The 17,102-nt window shown below is 38.8% G+C and overlaps 1 protein-coding gene across 1 annotated transcript; it reads left to right on the top strand.

The window, feature by feature from the left end:
* Nucleotides 1-5,743: 5,743 nt before the first annotated feature.
* On the top strand, nt 5,744-14,575 carry KGD4 (alpha-ketoglutarate dehydrogenase subunit 4). Its single transcript, XM_024578527.3, has 4 exons — nt 5,744-5,860; nt 9,711-9,774; nt 11,173-11,360; nt 14,311-14,575. The coding sequence occupies exons 1-4, from the start codon at nt 5,819-5,821 to the stop codon at nt 14,326-14,328; spliced, it is 312 nt and encodes a 103-aa protein (XP_024434295.2). The 5' UTR covers nt 5,744-5,818; the 3' UTR covers nt 14,329-14,575.
* Nucleotides 14,576-17,102: the final 2,527 nt, after the last annotated feature.

The raw sequence follows: 17,102 nt of genomic DNA, 5'->3' as shown, positions 1-17,102 counted from the left end.
GAGCAAGAAATGGAAAACTTACTGGAACAAATAATGAAGGAGAATTTCCCTAATCTGGCAAAAGAAATAGACTTCCAGGAAGTCCAGGAAGCTCAGAGAGTCCCAAAGAAGTTGGACCCAAGGAGAAACACACCAAGGCACGTCATAATTACATTAGCCAAGATTAAAGATAAGGAAAGAATCTTGAAAACAGCAAGAGAGAAGGAGATAGTTACCTACAAAGGAGTTCCCATTAGACTGTCACCTGATTCCTCAAAAGAGACCTTACAGGCAAGAAGGAGCTGCAAAGAAGTATTCCAAGTCATGAAAGGCAAGGGCCTACATCCAAGATTACTCTATCCAGCAAAGCTTTCATTTAGAATGGAAGGGCAGATAAAGTGCTTCCCAGATAAGGTCAAGTTAAAGGAGTTCATCATCACCAAGCCCTTATTGTATGAAATGTTAAAGGGACTTATCTAAGAAAAAGACAATCAAAAATATGAACAGTAAAATGACAACAAACTCACAGCTATTAAAAACCCAACCTAAGAAAAACAAACAAACTAGGCAAACAACTAAAACAGTAACAGAATCACAGAAATGGAGAGTTATCAGTGGGGGAGTAGGCGGGTAGAAGAGGGGGAAAAGGTACAGAGAATAGTAGCATAAATGGTAGGTAGAAAATAGGGGAAGTTAAGAATAGTATAGGAATAGTATAGTGTAGGAGCCAAAGAACTTACATGTACGACCCATGGATGTGAACTAAAGGGGGGAATGTGAGTGGGAGGGGGTGTGCAGAACAGAGGGGAATAAAGGAGGGAAAATGGGACAACTGTAATAGCATAATCAATAAAATATATTTTAAAAAAGACTTTGAACAACTTGAAAAGATGCACTACAGTTGGTAATAGCATTTGAAATATGCTCTTTAGATCAATAATAAAATTACCAAGACATGCCTAAATTTGTATGCTAACTGCTTTTCTTTGGAAGATTTATAGTTTTCATTTGTTCTGATAAATCATAATTCATTTTTAATTTTATTCTTTTTGTACAGTGAATTCTTGGAAATTCTCTACATAAATTATAAAACTAGTCATATTTTTCTTCTAGAAAATCATTCTGTAAAATGCCTTTCTGATCCAAAAATACAGCATTAAATAAATCACAGATGCATACTATGTTAGTGAATCCCAACTTAACAGATTATCAGTATCATATGAAAAACTTTTTGCATTTTTCTGGGACTCTATTATCCTGTGTGCCACATCCAGTTCCAGTACGGTCAACCATGTTGTTTGACAAGGTCCAGACATGGGGGATATGTCTTCAAGGAAGCATATCCTGGCCTGGAGGACGTGGCATTACTTGGGATTTGTGTGTTCTTTCTCTTTCTTGGAATCTGTATTTTTACTGCTTTAATCATCTGGAATCTCCTGGTAATGATCACCACTCTTAGAATTGACCAGCAGCTGACACAAACAGGATATAATCAGGCCATTACGTTTCTAGTCAACAAGCCCCTGAATGTCTAAAAGTCATTAGAGTAACAGCCCCTCCTTTACCTTAAATAAGAATATATATCAATTAGACAGCCATAGAAATAAGAAAAGCTGGTTAGCTATTAGGTATACAGAAACAGTTACTATGAAGCTAGAGTTTATAGTACACAGAGAAACATTTTAGACAGAAAAGATAGATAGCTAAGTTAGATATCACAAAAGCCTTATTGCCTCTGCTCAATCTACTGTATACTTTTGCCCTATGAACAATTTCTGAAAATGTCTAATCGTCTGATTTATAACTCTCCTAGTTAAAATAATCTTTGTTCACTATAACTGAATCTATGGAAACTTTGGTCAAAACAATCCTTGTTTAATATACTTAAATCCATGGAAACTTTCATACTTTTCCTGGTTACCTTTGTATTGATTTTTCTGCTTAACTGATCATGCTATACACTTGCAAATGTTAATCTATGCCAAAAAAGAAAATATAAAAATCCACTTGTACTTGCAATAAACGAATCAGTGCTTCACCTGCCTCTGATCTCCACGCGCCGACGCCTCATAGCACCTTCGGGACGCCCTGGACTCTGCTGCGGCTGGACCGCGGCACCTGTATGTTCCCTCTTAAAGTCCAACTCTTGAGAAACTGTGTTAGTCAGCTTTGCCTGAAATCCTGCTGGATAACAACCTCAAATCTCAGTGGATTATAACAAACAGTTATATCTGTGTTTTATTCATGGGTTGGCTGATCATTCTAGGACCCAGGCTTGAAGGAGCAGCCACTATCTGCAACATGTTGTCATGGCTTATGAGGCCAAGTCAAATTCCATACACAAGCACACTTAAAGTTTGTGTTTGGAAGAGGGGTACATTATTTCCACCCACGTTTCATTGACCAACCCAATATCAGTGGGGCAGGAAAGGATAATTCTTCAACAGCAGGTGCATTCTGGGTTCTAGAGTGGTGGATAGAAATTGGGTATTTGTTGAAAAGACTACAGTTTCCCAGTCTGCATCTTGGTCTTAAATATTAACCTCTCTTCTGTGTGTAAAAGACACCTCCCAAAGAAGATAACCTAACAATAGCATGCAATAACAGTTCAAAGTTGAGAATCTCAATAGTCCACATCACATCCAGATGTGGCTCTTGATCTGGGGACCTAGGAACTGAGAAGACAAGTTATATTGCTGCAGACAATAGTGGACAAGGTCTGTAGCAATTCTGAACTATAACTTGGTAAGTTATAGGAAGTGCCCCTTCCTGGGACTAGGGAACACTTTTGGATTTGGCTCTTTGCTCTCTGAAAGCAGTTCTTCATCCATGGTTCTTTGTTCTGCCCTTTGGGAGGTTCTCCCCTACCATTACCTTGGCCATATCCAAAGAGGGTATTAGAGAGTATGCCCTTCTGAGCAGCTTTCTCATTTGGGGACCCAAAGATATTTTATATCTCAGTCTTAAAATTCAAGCTAGGGAGGGGGGCATAAGGGGACTAAATAGTAATGGAAAAAATTAAGATTGTATATTTTTTTTTAATTCAAGCTAATGGTGCTTTTGTAAATATATCTTTCTCAAAAGTGGTGGTGGTAATGATGGTTGCTTTGGTTGCTCATTTCATCAATATCAGAGTCAGCAAACTATGGCTTACCAGTTGCCTGTTTTTACAAATAAAATTTTATTGGAACAAAGCCACACCCATACATTTACATAGTAGCTATGGCTACTTCACAATAGCATAGCTGGGTTGAACTGAAGGGCTCTAACAGAGATGAGAAAGCCCCTCCACCCCACTTTTCTTACAGTAAAACTGGCTTGAAGTAACACTTGTCCTGTAGGAAGTTCTCTGTTCCGATTTGTCTATAAGTTTATGTACCTTGTTCCACCTCTGATTTCCTGTAAACTAGAAGTTAGATCTAACTGCTTTTTGTTTTAGATTTTGTTTATTCATTTTTGGGGGGAGGTGGGAAGGAAGGAAGAAAAAGAGGGGGAGAAACATCACTTGGTTGCCTCTCAAACACACCCCAACCCGGGACCAGGCCCACAACCAAGGCTTGTGCCCTGACAGGGAGTTGGACCAGTGACGCTTTGCTTTGCAGAACAATGCACAACCAACTGAGCCCCATCAGTCAGACTAACTACTTTGGTTTTTTTTTTAATTCTGTTACAGTTGACAGATATGTTTTATAAAATGTAGTTTCATATTTTTTCATCAAAAAAATCTACAAGTTGTACTGGGTACTTGATATTGCATCACATCAGGAGGCTGTGATGCATGCTGAGTACTGCCGAACAGCTCTACAGCCAGTGTCAGCAACAGGGCACATGGAACAAGGAAGGAGTCAAAGGCTAGGTAAGATAGGGACTTTAAGAAGACAAAATACAAGAGGTAGAATCAGATGATGTGTTCCAGGTGCATGAAAATAGCCAAATAGCCCTGGCTGGTGTGGCTCAATGGATTTCCAGCCTGCAAGCCAGAAGGTTGTAGGTTCCAATCCCTGTCAGTGCACATGCCTGGGTTGTGGGCTGGGTCTCCATTTGGGGGCGAACAGGGAGCAGCCAAATGATGTTTCCCTCCCTCTCTTTCACCCTCCCTTCTCCTCTCTCTGAAAATAAATACAAATATTTTTAAAGAAAATTTTAAAAAAGAAAATAGCTAAATAATAGCCTTGAGATTACATAAAAAATAAGGATGTGAATGGGGTGAGTAATCAAATGATCTGATGACAGTCAGGAGGCTAATTGAAACTGAGCAACAGGAAGAGAAGGTAGAATTTAGGTATTGGCTCAGCTTCAGCTTTTTAAAAAAGTTTTCTTTTTAATTTATTGATTTCAGACAGAGAGAGAGAGAGAAATATCACTTTGCTGTTCTACTCATTCATACATTCATTGGCTGCTTCTTGGAGGTGTCCTGACAGGGGAATGAACCTATCATCTTGGTGTATCAGAACAATGCCTTGACCAACAGAGCATTGACCAATAAAATGAGTTATTTTAAAAATAAAAATAAAAATGTCCTTTGCACATCTAATCACTTTATCAATCTGATTTTAGAATATGTGCTGCTAAAACAAGCTTTGAAAGCTTTTTAAAAAATAGATTTCTGGCCCTGGCTTGTGTGGCTCAGTGGATTGAGTGCTGGGTCACTGGTTTGATTCCTGAGCAGAGCACATGCCTGGGTTGCAGGACAGGTCAGGCCCCCAGTAGGGGGCACTCGAGAGACAACCACACATTGATGTCTCTCTCCCTCTCTTTCTCCTTCCCTTCCCCTCCCTCTAAAAATAAGTAAATAAAATTTAAAAATATATAGATTTCTGGCCTCCTCCACAGACTTATTGAATCAGAAGGGCCCACATTTGGGCTCCGTAACTTTTTTTTTTGTTCGTTTTTAATTTTTTTATTGATTTTACAGAGAAAGAGAGGGGGGGTGAGAGAGAGAGAGAGAAACATGGATTTGTTGTTGCATTTTATGCATTCATTGGTTGCTTCATGTCTGTGCCTTGCCTGGAGATTGAACTGCAACATTGGGATGATGCTCTAACCAACTGACACCGGGCCAGGGCAACTTACATTTCTAGAAATCACCTAGATCAAAACAAATTTGTCACTTTAAATGATAACAATGGCTTAAGGCTACATTAGCCACAAAGTTATGTTGAATAACATGTTGTGTATACTGTGTATTAAAAATTATAACAATGTCAACACTAACTTTTACCATAGAATTTAATATCACTTTGGGGGATGATATACAATAGATGGCTTATATTTCAAAAAGAAAAACTTGCACTTTTGCATTCTCTCAAATTTGATGCAGGCAGCAGTTTAGTATCAAGACAAATAGTGGAAAAAAACAGAAACAGAAGACCAAATTAAGCAAAGCCAATAACCAAGGGCATACGAAATGGCTTTGTATAAACCCAGAATTGACTACTCGTCCTGAGTTTGCCATTAACTCCCAAGTTTTAACGAAATCGTTTGTCTTAGGAGACCGCAAGAGATTGTATTTGCTTTCAGATTAAATTTGGACTATACTGAAATGAGAAACGGGTTTTTTTGGAGAGGAAAAGGTCCTAGATCACTCATGGCTAACAAGCAAAATAAACCCAACATCTCAAAACTTCATCTACAAAAGGAAACAATGGGAAACACATGGGATCCAGGCGAGAGGGGGCGGGGTCACGCAAAGAAGGGTGGTGCTAACGTCACATTGGAGGATCCTGCCCGCTTGCCCCTCCTCCGTGACGTCACAGGCAGAGCCCGCCCCCAGCTGCCCAAGACTCCAGTAACCGCTGCGGCTCGCTATCGCCCCGGAAGCTACCCCTTCTCGGGGGTCATGATGGGCAGTAAGATGGCGTCTGCTAGCAGGGTCGTTCAGGTAAAGAGATTCGGTCGCCTTTCCGCACCAAGGGCGGTAGGGATGGTGCTGACTATAGCTAAAGCGCTGGGGAGGAAAGGCGGTGGCGGAGACTGCGCGGCGCCCGCAGCTCTGAGTACAGGGCCAGCGGCGCCGCGTGGGGTTGTGTGAGAATTGGACCTTGAGCCCGTTAGGTCGGGTAGTAAGCCGATGACCGGAGCTGAGGGTTCGAGCCAGGCCGCGGGCGTGTCGCAACTTAGCAGGTAGGCACATAGCTGCTTTGTGGGGTCTCCAGACTGTCCTCCGCGAGGACCTCCTTTGCTCCCCTAGGTGTCTGCAGCTAGGCTGCCCAGGCTTTATTCTGGCCAATCGGCGTCTAGTATAGTCTGTGATGTCCCGTCTACTATAACCTGATCAACCAATCAGCAGAGAGGCGGTAGCGGTGAGAGAAAGCAAGCAAACTCTGCATTGACCCAGTGTGTCCCTTCAAGGACTTGGGAATGGCCGGAGAACTGGCTGCACCCTCGCCCCACCAATTCAAGTGTCTGGTTACAGGCCAGATGGGAGGGAATTAAAAAGGGGAAAAAAAAGATTTAAGATTAACTGTGATGTATGTTTTAGTTTTGGCCTCCCGAGCTTTCCGCCCCCCTAAATTTAGATTGGCAGTTAGAGGAATTTAGTTAATCCACTCATTAGTTAATAACTCCTAATAGCTTTTGTAGTGCTTCTCCAGCTGTGGTCTCGAACTTAATTAAATAGGAGAGGTAAAATTGGATATAAAGGAACACAACTTCCACTTTTGTGGTTGGTTTAAAAGATCTTTTTCAACTCTTGAGAGTGTATTATTGTATTACTAATTTTGATACGAGAAGTGCATTCCCCTTTGCACAAGTATATCTTTAAAAGACCTTTTCTAAGTTGTGTCAGTCTAAAATAAAATCCTAGATCCTAGGCTTGGTCTCATTGCAATGAATGATTCTCACTTATACATTCACTGGGTATTTGAGTATTAATTAAAGATTCTGTGAGAATAAGTTGAACATCTAACAAAGAACTGGTATCCGTAGTATATAGCCCAATTTAAAAATGGATTACAAAAATGATACTGCACAAAGATATCCAAATGAGCAATAAGCCCGTGAAAAGATGCTCAATATCATTACTTGCCAGGAAAATAAATGAAAACCCGAAAGTTCTGCTACACCCACTTAATGATTGAAATTAAAATAACTGACAGTACCAAGTGATGATAATGGGAAGCACCTGAAATCCTCATTTGTTGCTAGTAGGAGCATAAAATGGTACAGCCACTTTGAGAAACTGTTTTGTCAGTCTCTAGTAGTTCAACATACCTTCCCTTTGACCCAGCAATTCTATTCATAGTTTACACCCAAGAGAAATGAATGCATATTCTAAAGACTCGTATAAAAGTGTTCATAGCCACTTTATCCATAATAACGGCCAAACCAGAAACAATCCAAATGTCCATTAGCAGGATAAACAAATTGTGGCAGATCTGTTAAAATGGAATAGTACACAGTAATAATAAAGAACTAACTACTGATACTTGAAAAAAAAAGGAAGGTACTGTGAGGTATACGATAAGGAATGGTCTGTCTCCTAACAGAGCTGCAATGACTTTGACCAAGATATTAATAATACAAAGCAGAATGTGCTAACATGAAATAATTACATATTATGTTAGCAAATTACATTAAGTACTTCTGTTCCAAGACTATGTTCAGTGCTGGGGACTACAGTGCCAGCAAAACAGACGTGGTATCTCTGTAGAGCTTACAATTTGGCTGTAGACGCATACCTTGGAGAAAGGGTAGTATTTCGACACTCTGGCACAAATTCATGGGAATTCACAAAGCATGGTGTCAACATTAAGTACAGAAATTTGTCTGGACTACAGGATATTCAGAAACAATTTTAGAAGAGTAAGTTACAGTTATTACGTGCCTGCTGAATGCCAAGCAGTATATATTTGATGTGTTTGGGCTGATGTAAGAGCAGAAAGGTGAGTTTGTCATTTAGGAAATCATTTGGCTGCAGGAGGCACAGGGGAAGAAGATGGGTGGTTGGATTAATACAGGGATTGAGATTTACAGGTGAAAATAAGCCTCCAGCAAGGAAGTAGAGTGCTGGTAAGAGGACGTTGAATGAACTGTAGCTTCTAGGCTTATTTTCCCCTCGCAGAGGTTATTCTATTTTGCCTTCCTATAGCAACGAGTGAGTGCCTGCTTCCCTCCCTACAGCCTTCCCAACAGATTCTGTTACCAATTTGTACATTAAAATCTAGTAAAATCGAATCGATGAAAAATATTAATCTCCATGCATTTCAATTCTCTTATATGTGAGGCTGACCATCTTTTCATATGGTTAAAGAACTATTTTCATTTCTTTACCTCTGGAGGATATCCTACCCATTTTTCTATGTTTTCAAATTCTACAGTATAGCTATTAACCTTTGGCCTGTTGCAAAATTTTTTTACTTAGTTGGTTTATTAAATTTTGGGGAAAAAGGCTTTTTTTTTCTTTACTAGTACAGTCCAAATTATCAATTTTTTTCCCCTCATAGGGGAAAGGTAGATAAAATAAGATTGACTATATTACTGTTGAAGTTGTGTAATGCGTTTATCAGGGTTTATTTTACTACTAACTCTACTTTTATGTATTTTTAAAATTTTTCTGTTAAAAAAGGGGAAGCCTAAATAGTGTGGCAATTTCATCGATAAGGGCATATTACATCATAGTTTTAAGTGTACAAAAACAATGTTGAAATGGATTCTTTCCAGTGTACATGCATATGTATGTATTGTGTGTATACATACTCACAGACTTATATACTTAGTCTTACCATACAAATAGCCTATTCACTCACTTGGCAGATGTTTTCTGAGCATTTACTGTATACCAGGCACTGCTGCAGAAGTGCATAATTCTCTGACTGCCTTTGTAGGAGCTTAGTGTCCTGTAAAAAATCATTGGCTCATTTATCTGTCTGCTACACAGTATTCTTAAGGTGTTCAGGATACTGTGGAAACACAAAGGAGGAGAATCAGATTTTGGAATCGGGATGTTTCTTAAAGAGCAGTGATATTTGAGCAGTTTTAAAAGATAAGCAATCTGCTGAATCTGGTGTAAGGGGAAGCATGCAAATGGGTGGGATTGGGGAGACATTTCCTGGTAGAGGATATAAACTCTAGATTGAATGGGGATTGAAATGGCATGGTGAATTAGGCAAGGAAAAGTATGTATTCTATGGGTACAGGAACAAGCCTTAAAAGGGCTATCAGATGTTTAAACCTATTTAATTTGGGTTTGGGGATCATAGATAGTGTTTCTTCTTTGTCCTTTTCTGCATTTTTTTCCAAATTTTTCACACAGAACACATAATACTTCTGTAGTCAGAAAATATATTTTTTTAATTACCTAATTTTCAGTATACTTTTTATCCTATTCTTAACTGCTACATATTAACAATAGGGAAACAACACTGGACTCAAGTCAGGAAACTTCAATGGCTACCAATTAACAGCACAATGTATAAGTCACACAACATAAAATCGATGTCATCTTTTTCTTAGTGTTGTCTTTGAGGTCAGTTGGTAGTACAGTGAAATGAATAATGTATAAAGTACACAGTTATTATGACTTGCAAGTAAGATAAACAAGTTAATAATTCATAGGCCAGCTTTCCAGTTTGAGGAGGAGTAAAGTAGTAAAATTTAAAATTGATGTCAAATACTAAGTTATTTTATTTTAATGAAGATCTGTGTGGTTCAGTAGATTATCTTGTGTATATATAGCTAATGACCTTATTTTAGTGTTTCATCTTTTTTTATGCATTTTATTTTTCCTTTAGGTAGTCAAGCCACATACTCCATTAATAAGGTTCCCTAACAGAAGAGACCATCCTAAACCCAATGGTAAGTTGTACTTTAGATGTTTTTTTAAGTGTACATATATATATTTATATATGAATTTCCTATCGTAGGCAATATTTTTCATTGTAAAATCAGGTAGACTTTGTAGCTTAGATGAAAATGGTACCTTAGGTTGCATGCAGTTAAAAATTAACTGATTACCTCCATTTAAAAAGGAAATGACTCAACAATAGATACCTCTGAATTTTTAATGATACTGAGTTTATATAGGGGAATTTTTGTTCTACCTTTCTTTCCTTCTATCTTTTAGAATAATCTCCCATACTTACATTTGCAGATATTGTGAGGAATAATAACCATTTCTATATTTCTCTGCCAGATACCCTTTTTTTCATTTACTCATTTATCTATTTATTCAATCAGTTAATATTTCTTAGATTGCTGTAGACCTTAGCAGTCATTGCCTAGAAAGTAACTGAAGATTCTGAACAAGTCCTGTTTTTCTCTGACCCCTCCTTTTTTACGAGATCCTCTGCTCCATCTTCATTATAAGATATTTGATCCTTAATTCAGGGAAAATTTTAACATATTTTATACAGATATTTTTAACTTATTGTAACTCTTGAAGAAGTAAGATATAGTTGATAAGTAAGTATAAAGGTATTGAGAAAACAGCCCTGGTTGGTGTGGTTCAGTGGATTGAGTGCCTGCCTCTGAACAGAGGGTGACTGGTTCGATTCCCAGTTGGGGCACATGCCTGGGTGGCAGGCCAGGTCCCCAGTGGGGGGTATGAGAGAGGCAGCCCCACATTGTTTCTTTCCCTCCTTCCCTTTCCCTCTCTCTAAAAAATAAATAAATAAAATCTTTAATTTAAAAAAATGTATTGAGAAAACAAATCTCATTTATATTTGGCAGAATTCTCATTCCCCATTGTAAGATATCTCACTACCTGTGAACGCCACCGTATGACAAAACTTAAGTAACTTAGGTTATCCCTGTGGGCTGAACTCCACTACCTAGAAATTTCACTTTACAAACTTGTTTACAAATACCCTCAGTATTTGTTTAAGAACTTTATAAAATATATTTTTTAAGATTTTATATATTTATTTTTAGGGAGACGGTTAGGGAGGGAGAGAAATATCAATGGGTACCTTCTATATGACCAGGAAACCAACCTATAACCCAGCCATGTACCCTTATTGGTATTCGAATCGGTGACCTTTAGCTTTGCAGGAGGACGCCCAACCAACTGAGCCACACCAGTAACGGCCTTTATGAAATTTTATATAGCTACCCAACTAAGTTGCTCTCCAAAACTTACCTCTCAGAATTATAATACTTATTTCAAGAATGACTAGATTACTCAGAAATAGATTATGCAAAATAGTATTTTAAGACATCTGAACAATTTCTCTAATTATATTTTTTTAATTTCAGTATCAGAAGTTCTGAGATCAGCAGGACTACCATCTCACTCTTCTTCAATTTCACAGCATTTTAAGGGAAGTAAATCACCAGATTGGCTGACGCATCAGGGTCCACCAGACACTGCAGAAATAATAAAAACATTACCTCAGAAATATAGAAGGAAACCTATGTCTCAAGAAGAAATCGAATTTATCCAGGTATGTTGTTGATCTTTATCCCAATATTGTGCAAAACACCTTAACATTTTTGGCTGTTGGAATTTCTTGTCCTGATTTACATGCCTCTCGCATTGTCTTGTCACGGTGTGTCCATAGCTAAGACACAGATGGTCTGATAGGCCAGGACTATGAGAAATAAACTGTGTCCAAGCCCTCAATTAATGTGCATGAAAGAATATATGTATAGACTTCCAGCCAAGATGGAGGCGTAGGTAGACACACTGAGCCTCCTCACACAACCAAAAGGAAAACGACAATTTAAAAACAAAAAACAACCAGGACTGACAGAAAATCAAACTATGGAAGTCCAACAACCAAGGAATTAAAGAAGAAATATTCATCCAGACCGGTAGGAGAGGCAGAAACAGGCAGCCAGGCAGAGAGGACTCATGGCACGGCGGCAGCTGGAGGACTGGGGCAGGCATGGCCGTGTCTGGCAGACCCAGCGAGGCAGCGGATTGTTGACTGGGAAGTCCCACATTCGCGGGCAGATAAATGGGAACAACTGGGGAGCAAGACAGACTGTGCAACCCAGGGTTCCAACACAGGGAAATAAAGCCTCAAACCTCTGACTACAAACTGCTGTGGGGGGTTGCTGCAGTAGGAGAAACTTCCAGCCTCACAGGACAGCTCATTGTAGAGACCCATAGGGTCCTAGACCACACATAAAACCACCCACCCAGGAATCAGCACCAAAAGGGCCCAATTTGATTGTGGATAGTGGGGGAAGTGACTGAAAACTGGCAGAGAGTGGAGCAAGTGCCATTGCTCCCTCTCGGACCCCTTACTACATAACAGGTGCATGCCAAGACAAAAAAAAATGGCCCAAATGAAAGAATAGATCAAAGCTCCAGAGAAAATACAACTAAGCAATGAACAGATAGCCAACCTATCAGATGCACAGTTCAAAACACTGGTAATCAGGATGCTCACAGAATTGGTTGAATATGGTCACAAGTTAGATGAAAAAATGAAGGCTATGCTCAGTGAAATAAATAAAAATGTTCAGGGAACCAACAGTGACGGGAAGGAAACTGGGTCTCAAATCCACAGTGTGGACCAGAAGGAAGAAAGAAACACTCAACCACAACAGAATGAAACAAGAATTCAAAAAAATGAGGAGAGGCTTAGGAACCTCCAGGACATCTTGAAATATTCCAACATCTGAATCATAGGGGTGCCAGAAGGAGAAGAGGAAGAGCAAGAAATGGAAAACTTACTGGAACAAATAATGAAGGAGAACTTCCCTAATCTGGCAAAAGAAATAGACTTTCAGGAAGTCCAGGAAGCTCAGAGAGTCCCAAAGAAGCTGGACCCAAGGAGGAACACACCAAGGCACATCATAATTACATTACCCAAGATGAAACAGAAGGAGAGAATCCTAGAAGCAGCAAGAGAAAAGGACAGTTACCTACAAAGGGGTTCCCATAAGACTGTCAGCTGATTTCTCAAAAGAGACCTTACAGGCAAGAAGGGGCTGCAAAGAAGTATTCCAAGTCATGAAAGGCAAGGGCCTACATCCAAGATTGCTCCATCCAGCAAAGCTTTCATTTAGAATGGAAGGGCAGATAAAGTGCTTCCCAGATAAGGTCAAGTTAAAGGAACTTAGCTAAGAAAAAGAAGATCAAAAATATGAACAGTAAAGTGACAGCAAATTCCCAGTTATTAACAAGCACACCTAAAACAAAAACAAACTAAGCAAACAACTAAAACAGTAACAGAATCACAGAAATGGAGATCACATGGAGGGTTATCTGATACAGACTCTGGCCAGCAGTGTTCACGGTGTTGTGGATGAGATGAGACAAATTTACACAGATTACCGAAGTCCTGTGGAGAAAAAGGGACGGCACGGCCACTCCCTCAAGGGGCGAGTGCCTGAACCCTTGCCTTGACAGGCTTTTACTGGCTTTCTAATAGCATACGTCAAAAAAGGTTCTCATTCATTATGCTCAGGTTTGCTTTAGGTAATTACTTTTTACAGATAGCAAAGGAAAGGATCTTACTGATTCCTACAGATTAACAAGGAAAAAATTTTGCAAATGCAAGGGAACAATAAGAGTAATTAGTCTGGTTACACTTCAGTCCTTGGGAGAATTAGCACAGACTTCAAGAAGTTACTTTAAAGATACACAGTAAGCAGTTGCTGCTTCAACTCAGGGTGAGGGAGTTTTAGCAAGAGCAAGCCTGATAGCAGGCTAGGTATAATGCAGGCCTGATTTCCCACGGGAGAACTGATCTGTGGGTTTGGCATCCTGCATGCCAACACGCGCCTATCGGCTTTCCAATAGGGCTGGGCTACATTTGCCATTCCACAGGGATAGGTTCCCTATAGTTAGCAGCCGGGGAGTGGGAGGGGGATAGAGGGGGAAAAGATACAGAGAATAAGTAGCATAAATGGTAGGTAGAAAATAGACAGGGGGAGGTTAAGAATAGTATGGGAAATGTAGAAGCCAAAGAACTTACATGTATGACCCATGGACATGAACTAAAGGGGGGGAATGTGTGTGGGAGGGGATATGCAGGGCGTAGGGGAATGAAGGAGGGAAAATGGGACAACTGTAATAGCATAATCAGTAACATTTTCATAAATAAAAATATATGTATAGAAGTATGATGTTTAGAAGCAAGAGAGATAACCACATGAAAAAAGCGCTTTAGAGTTCTCAGTAATTTTTGAGAGTATAAAGGACTTCTGAGACCACGAAATTGAGGACCACTGATGTAGGTCAACCTTGAGTCTCTTCCAGATCTGAAATTATTTGTAACACTTCTATGAATACCCACAAGCAATGGAAAAATCCTGAAATTATTTTTAAAAAACTAAAGATCATTTGCTTAAAATAGTGTAAATTTGTATAGTGGCCATGAAAACATTTTTTCTGTGAATGTAATAGCTAATCTTACTGTTTTGTTTTTCCCCTTTCAGCGTGGAGGTCCAGAATAATCACTGACACTGGCTGCTGTTTGTCATCAAACAACAGAATAGTCTTTACAATAAAGGACTTCCAACATGACAAATGAGAAATTGTACACTAAACAACCTTAATAAATATTCTGTAAACAAACTATATGGAAAATTTAGACGGACACTTACAACATCTCATAATTTATGTATCTTGGTCAGCTCCTCCACAAGCTTGCCTAATTGTTTATATACTTTATACTTATTAAAGTACACATTTAAAATGTTAGCCTATTATTTTACTCTTTATTATTAAGTATTATTAGTGCTGAACTATTAAAAGCACACAATGTCTAGGAAACCATCATAGATTTCCCATAATTTTTCTTTCAATTTCTGTTTAGATATGAATTTATCAGGCAGAATTGCTGCTTTTTGGAAGTGATTTTCCTAAAATTGGATGAGTATCGGTGAAATAATGGCTCCATTATTTATTCTTAATTCTCTAAATATTTTTTCATTTACAAAGTTACTGGAGTATAACTGGTTTAATAAGCACATCCTATTCTGAATGATAAAAATATAGCCAAAGTAAAAATATAGCCAGTAAAATATAGACTTTGTGGTAGTAAGATAGGGGAGTTAACACAAAAGATTATTTGTCACCTATTTTAGGGGGAAAAAAAGTCAGTATAAAATCAGAGATCAAAATGAATACAATATAGGTATAAATGTTTGACCAAAAATGGCAATTTCTTATGTTTTGAGGGGTAGTAAGAAAGTGGTGTTCTTTGGTTTATTTTATTGTTTTGATTGTAATAATGTATGCAAGTCCTGGTAACCATTAATTTTCTCAAATTTAATGTCTGAAAGCTTCATAAAATCAACCTAACTATTTACCTTGTTAAGGTAATTTATGAAACTTTAAAAAGGTCTTCCTGTGCCAATAGTATATATTGTTGTGAAAGTACAGTCTCATAAAGTGAAATAAATTTTCTTCCATACCTTTACAGATTGCTAGAATATGCTTTAAAGAAGTATTTAAGCCCTGGCCAGGTAGCTTAGTTGGTTAGAGCATCGTCCCGATACACCAGGGTTGCAGGTTCAGTCTCCAGTTAGGACACACATAAGAAGCAACCAATGAATGCATAACTAAGTGGAACAACAAATTAATGTTTCTCTCTCTTTCTCTCCCCCCTCCTTCCTCCCTCTCTAAAATCAATAAACATCTTTGGATGAGGATTAAAAAAAAACAAAAACTAGAACTATTCTCCTTAGCTTTTGCATTTCAGTGAAAATCCCAGGTGATTGTTTTTTCTTTCTTTGAGAAACTGGGTTCAGGTAATAAAGTGGCCTGCAGTTTGAAACCCTAAGCCTAACACTGGAACTGTCTGAGGGCCACCTTTACTAATGCTATGATAGTAATGAAAAAATACGACTTTTGCAGAATTTTAAGTATAGGTATGACAAAAAGGCATGTAGGTGTAAATTGCTGTCAAAGGGATAAACTCCAAAGGAGGATGGTGTCATAAAAAGAATTCTGGGTTGCCCTGCCCAAGTAGCTCAGCTAGAGCGCCATCATGTCCACCAAAAGGTTGCATGTTTGATTCCCAGTCAGGGCACATACGTAAGTTGAGGGTTCGATCCCCCATCCGGGCACGTGGGGGGACAACTGATTAACATTTCTTACATGAGTGTTTTCCCCTTCCCCCCTTTGTTTCTAAAATAATAAACATATCCTCAAGTGAGGATTAAAACAAAAAGAATTCTAAGTTGGCTTAGAGTAAATAGCCTGTATTTTCACTTACGAGTTAAGCACTTAAATATATGTAAGATCAGCCAAATTACTTACTTGGTCCAATTTTAGGTTTTCCTTTCCAGTACTATATAGTATGATAGGATCAAGTTAGTATTTTGACTTTGTAACAAGATACCCCAAAACTTAAGGGCTAAAAACAATAATCACGTAATACCTTATGTTTTCTCTGGGTCAGGAATTCCTGTGATTCCTGTGCTGGTTGGCTGGATAGTTCCGCTTAGTCAGTGCCTCTCAAGAAGTTGCAATCAAATGCTGCCCAGGGCTGCACTTATCTGAAGGCTTGACTGACATGGCTGGCGAGTTGATGCTGGCTGTTAGCAGGAGGCCTCAGTTCCTTTCCACAAGGCTGCCTGAGTGAATTCATGACATGATGGCTGACTTCCCCCAGAATAAATCAGCCAAGCATACAAGGCAGAAGCAGTAATGCCTTTTGTAACCTAGACTTGGAAATTACACTTCTGCCATATTTTACTGGTCACACATAACAGCCTGTTTGTGAGAGAAAAGTACACAGTTCATTAATACCAGAAGGCAAGAATCACTGGGACTGTCTTGGAAGCAGGCCACTAAAGTGCACGAAAGTGCTTTGTAAGTTATAAAAGGCTATACAAATGCTGAGTGGTATTTTATACATACAATGACCTAATGAACCCAGAATATCACCTAAACACCTTTGTTACCCTGTTGAAAATAAATTCCCCATATAGGAATTTACTTGTCAGCAACATGGCATAATGCTGCTGATCATGTTGTATGCCGTAGCACACTTGGAAACCTCAAGCCTCACAGATGTACCGTCAAATTTAGCTCACTACTTAGCTTATTTTTACTACAAGTGAAGTTATATTGTTAACAGTGATGTCTTTCAGAAGGAACTTTGGTCTAAGTCATGTGACACCATGGATCATTAGGTATGACTTGTCACAGTTAAGAAATTTAAGAAGTAAATGGTAAGCATGGTGAGTTTTCTGCAATGTATGAGAATTTTGTCTATGAA

The sequence above is a fragment of the Desmodus rotundus genome, chromosome 1, assembly GCF_022682495.2.
Source record: "Desmodus rotundus isolate HL8 chromosome 1, HLdesRot8A.1, whole genome shotgun sequence".
In the NCBI taxonomy this organism is placed as follows: Eukaryota; Metazoa; Chordata; class Mammalia; order Chiroptera; family Phyllostomidae; genus Desmodus; species Desmodus rotundus.
Note: the sequence above shows the minus strand (reverse complement) of the source record. Positions and strands in the feature narration are given on the sequence as shown.

Bases quoted from the DNA above. Each gene is read 5' to 3' on its own strand.
- KGD4 (XM_024578527.3), top strand. From the start codon at position 5,819: ATGATGGGCAGTAAGATGGCGTCTGCTAGCAGGGTCGTTCAG. The intron at 5,861-9,710 runs GTAAAGAGATTC...TTTTTCCTTTAG, and splicing joins CTGCTAGCAGGGTCGTTCAG to GTAGTCAAGCCACATACTCC. The intron at 9,775-11,172 runs GTAAGTTGTACT...TTTTAATTTCAG, and splicing joins AGACCATCCTAAACCCAATG to TATCAGAAGTTCTGAGATCA.